This window comes from Scophthalmus maximus, chromosome 13, assembly GCF_022379125.1.
Source record: "Scophthalmus maximus strain ysfricsl-2021 chromosome 13, ASM2237912v1, whole genome shotgun sequence".
In the NCBI taxonomy this organism is placed as follows: Eukaryota; Metazoa; Chordata; class Actinopteri; order Pleuronectiformes; family Scophthalmidae; genus Scophthalmus; species Scophthalmus maximus.
Genome location: NC_061527.1, coordinates 1,562,726 through 1,570,564, shown reverse-complemented (window position 1 = coordinate 1,570,564; position 7,839 = coordinate 1,562,726). Strand labels below are relative to the sequence as shown.

General features: G+C 40.1%; 1 protein-coding gene across 1 annotated transcript; it reads left to right on the top strand.

Annotated features, from left to right (window-relative positions):
- The first annotated feature begins 1,248 nt into the window (after positions 1-1,248).
- Positions 1,249-6,675, top strand: atpaf1 (ATP synthase mitochondrial F1 complex assembly factor 1). The gene is made up of 9 exons (XM_035648844.2): positions 1,249-1,471; positions 2,427-2,535; positions 2,677-2,739; positions 3,572-3,634; positions 3,727-3,777; positions 4,383-4,430; positions 4,503-4,598; positions 4,721-4,828; positions 5,317-6,675. Exons 1-9 carry the CDS (start codon positions 1,257-1,259, stop codon positions 5,497-5,499), a joined length of 936 nt encoding a protein of 311 aa, XP_035504737.2. The 5' UTR covers positions 1,249-1,256; the 3' UTR covers positions 5,500-6,675.
- The last annotated feature ends 1,164 nt before the right edge of the window (positions 6,676-7,839 follow it).

The window sequence follows — 7,839 nt, the reverse complement described above, 5'->3', positions numbered from 1 at the left end:
CAGCTCACAGCTGTTTTGTTTATTGAATAGAACTGATTATTTTTTTTAATGATTTGTCCCTTGAAAGTAAACGCAGAAGCACTCAGACATCAGGTCATCGAGGAAACACACAACTCATTAAAGTTACAGCCAGCATGGCGTCTGCCAGCGCGCACACACAAACACACACACACACACACACACACACACACACACACACACACACAGGTCTGTAAGTGACTCTGGAGAATTTGAGTCGACTGTCCTCTGGATGCCTCAGAGGACCGTGGTGCACTAACTGCTGCTTCTTGTGATGCAGCTATATGAAAAGGCTACAGCGACCTCCACTGGTCGCAGGTTGTCAGGACAACACTGTGGCAGCCTGGTGTCATCATCATCTTCATCATCATCATCATAACCCGGCGTCACTGATGCTCTGACAGGCTGACGTCACGGGAAGGTTCACAACATCTCAACAAATAGTTCACGTGTCATAATCACGGAATAAATGGTTTGTTATCTTAAAACTAATGTCATAACATTGTATCACAACTCCTTCACAAATCTGTTCTTCTGTGGCCTTCTTTTTGCCATATATCATTAATAATCAAACATCAATGTTTTTTGTTCCTAATCTACTTTTTCTTTTTAACATGTTACATTTATAATTATATTTTATATTTTATATTTTATATTTTATATTTTATATTTTATATTTTATATTTTACATTCATAATTTTATTTTGTATTTTATATTTTATATATAACTTAATTTCCTTAACTTTTTATTAATTTGTATTTATTGTTTTTAAATTTTAGATTTTAATTATTTTATTTTTTTATGTATTTTAGATTCATTGGACTTACTGAAAACATAATGATCATATTTTGAAGACAATACTCCTGTGGACAAATTCAGTGACTACATTTGTATTTATTTATTCATATTTGTGGGATTTTTTTGCAATTTATTGCATCATCATCATTATTATTGTTATGATTATTATTTAATATAAAGTACACTGGACGTTAATAACAGTGTTATATGTGTTGTCTTATTTTTTTGCTGTTATACTTTTGTTTTATTTTCACGAGGCAACAAACAGTAACATGATGCTTGTTTGCTTAATATTTCTGAATAAAAACTTTTTTTAAATAATCCTTTTATTGTTGCAAATCTTATTTTAAATCATTAATACTTTCCCTTCGATTCGTTATTATTGATCTGTTCGCGGAACTAACGTAGGACAAACCCGCTTCCGGCCGGAACACTATAGATGTGGGACGGGGGCGACGGAAAGATGGCGGCCGCCGTGGTGCAGATGTCGTGCCTGTATCGGGGCATGTTGGCGGTCAGGGCCGCCGGCATCAGGCCGCTGATCCCCGGGCTGGTGCCGGCGCAGTTCCGCGCCTTCTCGGTGCGGAAGGAGCCGCAGCTGGAGGAGAACCCGTTCTTCAGCAAGTACCAGGACAAGATCCAGCAGCTGCGCAGGTTAGCGGGGAGCTAACACACACACACACGAACCCCCGTTAGGAAAACGAGCTAATTAAAACCGGATCCGCTTTCTGGGGGAGTGATAATGTTGTTGACTTATATTAAATACTTTCTCTGAAAAGCTGTTGATCTACTGATACATTCGGCTTTGTGTTAAACTGTCAAGCAGTGTATACACATATATAAAATGTCACATCTATAGCTGAGAAGCTCGTTGAATGTCGTTTATTGTTTTCACCCAAAGTCTAAAATAAATGTCAGTTACAGAAAATCCTTTGAGTTTTTTCAAGAGTTGTTACAGCCGAATTTGGTGAAACACTATTGTGATTCAAGCTACGTTTTTTCTTTTGAGTTATAAGATATGAAGCAATTCAATAACTGGGCAAATTTTAAATGGGGTTCTGCAACTTATACGTCACATAACTGTAACCAGTTAGGAGCCACGCCCACGTTCATACGTCATATTATTGGAAACCTTCTGTGACACGCCCACCTAATCAATAACTGAGCATATTAGTGTCAATGTTAATTTGCAAAAAAAGGGCTAAAATCTCAGGCATGTTTTTCCTGATGAATAATTCTGTCAGAAAATATAGAAATTATGATGAAATGAAATGATCAGGTTATTTCTTTTATTTCTTTGACGTCCCTGCCTGCGGGAAAATATTTTACCTTCATGCAAAGAAAGGAAAACATTACAAGTTGATTAGATTCATATTTGACTGAAAATGAAAATAATGAATTGGCTGCAAGGTTTGAAATCTGTGTATAAAATAATTTTCCTCTGAAACGATGCAGCGGTGCATTAGTCCCAAGGCATTGTGGGTAATGTAGGAAGTTCGACTCGGCTACCAACTATAATTTGCAGCATTTACTCGCCTGAACAGAATAAAGACGTGAAACAGCGGAAGAGGGTTTAATTGTATTCTGAAGTCTGACTTGTTTTTTCCAGCACCAAACCGCAGGAGTTCAAGGCTCGACTGGAGAAACGTCATGAGGCCAAGAAGGAGGTGCTGGGACAGTCGAAGCAGGCGGAGTTCGTCAGGCTCATGGAGCAGGAGGTGGAGTATCAGACGAGCTCAGAACACACAGGAGGAGGAGCAGAGTTCATGTTCCTCTCTGGTCATGTTGGTTTTCCCTGCGACAGAAACATCTGTAGGAACCAGATGTGACTCCTGTTGTCCGTGTGAATCCTTTTGCAGTTGGAGAAACGGGACAAGATGGCTGCCGACGACGGAGCGTCGGGAGGTTTCACTAAGAACAAGGTGACAACACTGACTTTTCTTTTCTTTTTTTTATACAAACGATGCAACACAGAGTGCTTTACAGAATAAAAGATGAAGAATCTGACGATTCATTTTTAGTTTAGGGTCTTAATTATTTATCACCAGAACATTACGTAGCTTAACTTCAGGGAGAGCAAAGGTCAACATAAGAAAACTCAAATCCAAAACTATCAAAAAAAAAAAAAAAAAGGTTGCATATCAGGAGGAAAGAGGGTTGAAACAAAATGGCAGCTCTCCACCTACAGGAGCTTCCTGGCAAAATAATAGTAATAATACATTTGCAAACAACAAAGGCAGGTGAACAAAGAGGAAGACAAAACATTTTAAAGGTAAATTTGAAAAATACTAAAAGGAGACGAGGAAAACAGTGATGGAAGAATATTACGGAAAAAAATACTAAAAGAGAGACGACACGAAAAAGGAAAAACTATCCAGAGAAGATGGACGATAATAGAATAACCTGACGGAGCAGGAAAGAAGTTCTGAGATGTATAAAATAAAGCAAATTAAATGAACAGCCTGAATAGAAATGAAGGTCTTGAGTTCGTCCACATCCTGTGACGTGGACCGTCGTAATGAAAAGACACTTCAGAGTTTGTGTTTTAATTAAAAGTCCTTGATCGAAGAATGTTCACAGAGTAAAAGCAGATCTGATAAGCAGGTCGGACTGAGACCGCTAAGAGCTTCGTAAACCAATAAAAGGATTTAAAGATGGATGGTGGAGGAGCAGAGCAGCTGAGTCGAGGGAGAGAAAAGGAAGCAAGGTTTTTTCTGTGCGATGGTGATGGTGATGGTGATGATGATTCCTCAGACGCTGGGCTCCATCCTCAACATGGAGCTGATCCAGGACATGACGGGCGAGGAGATCTCAGAGGTGAGTGAGCCCTCCGTCGCACGAACGCATCACTGTCATTACTACCAGCAGCAGCTTTGATCCTTATTTTTCCTTTTCTTTTCTTGTCTCAGCTTTGGATGAAATATTATTCGACGAAGGACACGATCAGCGCCGTCATCCCGGTGAGTTCAACACCAGATACTTTATTTTCCACTTTGCTCAACAATTCACGTCTTCGCCGCTTCAACTGAATTTACAAATTTCGTCTCTTTTGTCATTTTTATATGGAGGTTTCACAATATCATTTTATCGTTTTACTCTTGACATTTATGTAGTAAAAAAGTAAACAAAACATATTTTATCATATTTATTTTAATTATTTTTATTTGCACATTATCTGCCAAAGGCGGGTTATTGAAGTAAAGTTTATTTCATTTACACAAAGCAAACAAAGTGCGTCACATAAATAAAACCATAAAAGTCATAATAAACAACTAATATATGCAATAACAATAAGAAAAGCAGTTGAGACACGGGCCAGTTTGAATAAATGTCTTTTAAAATATTTAATTCTTATTTCAGTGAAATGTCCTGGAAAGAAAAAGCTCCTCCAAATATGATTCTCATTCAGGAGTCAAAGCCTCCTGCTTTTTCATATTCCATGTTTAACACACAGGACAATGTAAATGTAAAAAAAAAAAATTGACCATTGTCGACAGTGTTGAACCATGTAACTTGAGCTGGTGTCTGTTTGTGATGTCATAACTCGTCTTCTCTCATATTCCAGACGCAGAACTATGAGATGATTTCCAGCAGGTCGAAGTCGAACGCCATGGTGAGAATCACACGTGATGAGGAAACTAATCTGTGATATCAAAACATAAATTAACTCAGTTTTCCCCCTCAGTTCCTGTACGCTCTGCCTCAGAACGAGGGCTACGAGTTCTTCCTGGGTCAGTGGTCCGGACACGAGCTGCACTTCACCTCGCTCATCAACGTCCAGGTGACCAGGCGCTCGCCGACACGTTAAAATAACAGTGCTTCCAAAAAGTTATGTAAATCTGACTTTGAATCTCCCGCGAACCTGTCGGTCTCAGTTCTGTTTCTCTTCCTGTTTGTTTCCAGACGCTGGGCGAACACGCTCCCAGTCAGCTGATCCTCTACCACTACCCGGAGCTGAGGGAGGAGAAGGGCGTCGTCCTCATGACGGCCGAGATGGATCCCAAGTTCATCGTAAGTCCTCGACGCTGCGCAGACTCACGGCGCCGCAGGTCGCACATCGCACGCTGCACGCTCAGGGTTTCTAGTTATAAAAATGTTTTGTTGGGATGCAACCGTACTATGACGTCAATATACTTTTTCCAAATATGTATTTATATTTAAGATGCGTTAAATTAAAAAGGAATATTCCTGAGCAGACTTTTACTGTAACTCGTCGATCGTCAGATCTTCATCCTGACAGATTTCTCACTTGTAGATATTTGGAGGAACCAAACTATGGAATATCTTTTCTCAATTGGCAAAAATCCTTATTCTCTATCATGTCATTTTCGATTTTTAAACTGCAAATAAATTTAAAATCAAATATATGATCCGCATGATGTGTGTAAGTACCCTACAGTCCAGGTTCCATCGTCTTGTGGATTAAAATCACTCAGCAGGTGTAATGTTGTATCATAGTCCTCATCATCATGTCGTCTGTCCTTCCTCCTCCTCCTCAGACCGTCCACCAGGCTCAGTGCTTGGCCAATCAGGTGCAGCTGTTCTACGGGACGCAGCGGCAGGAGACGTTCCGACTGGTGGAGACGTTCAACCACAAACCGGCCGACTTCAGACACATGCTGGTGATCGCCGAGCTGGAGCAGAGCGGCCTGGGCCCGGCCGTCGCCCCCGGGGGCTCGTAGGGGACGGGCGGACGGAGGTCAGAGGTCACCGTCTGGGGGGGGGGGCATCTCCTCGTCTCACTCCCAGGAACTGTTTTCATTTTAAAAGACGCTCGGGATGAAGTCCATCCTTAATGTGAAGTTTGCAGCGGCGACGTCGTCTGTGATTCAGGACGAAGCTGCTTCTCGTGACACCGTGAACTAGTCTGGGACTCGATCGTCGATCATGTGTGAAGTGTTTAACCAGTGGTAATTGATCGGTTCAATGATAAATGAATGAACATTTATATATATATATATATATATATATATACATACATACATACTGTATCCTACTCTCTATGTGATCAGAATGGACCGAAGGGACTTTATTAGTCTCCAGAAAACTCTTACATCATCCCCCAAAACAATAAAATATTTAAAACTGAAATAATTTTTTCTTAATATCTTCCCAGATTTTTCCTCCCGTTGTGATTTCTTTAAAAAAATATATCACCACCACATGTTCACGCGTGCCTCTTCTGCAGCTTCTCAGATCATCTAATTTAAACGTTTCCTTTTGAAAACCGAGGTCGGTGGCGTTGTTTTGAGTGTTTTCAGCTCGTGAACCAGCGGTTGAATCGAGATGTGACCGGTGTCGTTTTGAAAACTTATTGAAACGTCGCAACCCATGACGTCATCTTTTTGCAGAAAATTTTCACCCATCATCCACTTGACCAGACATTAAAACAAAGGCTGATTCTGATGTCATATACCACATTTTATCGTTAAAGGGTCAAGGTCACAGTACCAATTATCACTGAATTCTTCTAATAATTCTTCATTCAATAGGCCCGTCGGTTCATAGAATAAAATCTGTGGCGAACATAAAAATGATAAAGATGAAGCAATTTTCCCGCGAAATGCCAAAAGTAATGTCAACGTGGCTGAAGTCTGCGTCTCTGATCCCCTTGTTTTCTAGCAGCACGTCAGAATCATGAACACGAGTGAAACTAGTAAGTTTGTAATTCTCACTTTTATTGAATTCGTATGACAAAAAAAAAAAACACTGTGCAAATCCCCCAAACAGAGTTCTTCAGGGATGGTCAGTTATTCAGTGAAAAACACACAATTCTCTTCACAACAGCCTCGTCTCTCACACACACACACACACACACACACACACACACACACACACACACACACACACGTACACACGTACACACGTACACACACACAGTACAGACTTAAAAACGAAGAACAGAAAACCAGAGGAGATGAGTGTTTCTTCTCTCACAACAAGAAAGTTGTGATTAAAAAGAAATCCTACTATCGTGGAGAGAAACTGTTTTGTCACCTCTGGCTTTCCGTACTCGTGACTATCAATGAACCAACATGGCACAAAGCATCGTACGGACGAAACGGGAAAACTACTGGACAAACACACGTCATCCTCCGAACAATAATGTGCTACACTCACAGTTCTAGTCGTATCAAAATCTTACAAAAACCATTCAAACAATGTTGATCCACAAAAGTCCTAGTATTGGCTGTAACGTACAGAACAGTGTCGACAATCAGTGTCACAGTTTATTTCCACCACACAGACTATGTGTTTTAATGTTCATTATTGCGACGTCGGCTCCGGACTACTGTACGAAGAATATTCACGCTGTGCTAAAAGAAACTACAACAACAACGCTACAACACATTAGATCAAAACCTCTTTAGTGCTTTAATTAACCCAGGAAAAAAATCAAATGATCACAAAACGGAACTGATACAAATCCGTAAAAAAAAAATAAAAAGCTTCCGATGTTTCCTGTAGCACTTCAGTGGTTAAACACAGTAACCATGGTTACTGTGGTTCTGTGACCTCAGGGATCACTTAAGGAAAATATAAGACACGCGAAACAAACTATGATACATCGATTTATGTAAAAGTTGAGTAAAAGAATTTAATACGTTTCCTTAAATTTTGGGAAAAGTCTTACCAGTTGTGTCATAAAGCATTGTGTCTATCGATAAAACGATAGCGATATGTATCGCGATAGACACGTAATCAATATCAATAAAAAATGCGCTCGATGGAACGTTTTGATAATTTTATTTCCTTGTTGGAAGAAACCGGAGCAAAGAGTCTCGCTACGCCGGCACTCGTCCTCTGGTACCTAGCAAAATATGGAGTGACACGCCTAATAGCCAATCATGTAACAGTATCAAGTTTGGTTGCGCCATTTAGTTGGCTCGTGTTTGTGTTTCTTAGGTCATAAAAATTATCAATAATTATCGATATCGACCGATATGAAAAACTTATATCGTGATACAGCTTTCAGCCGTATCGCCCGGCCCTAATTGTGTCGCGTGTTCAGACAAAGGAAC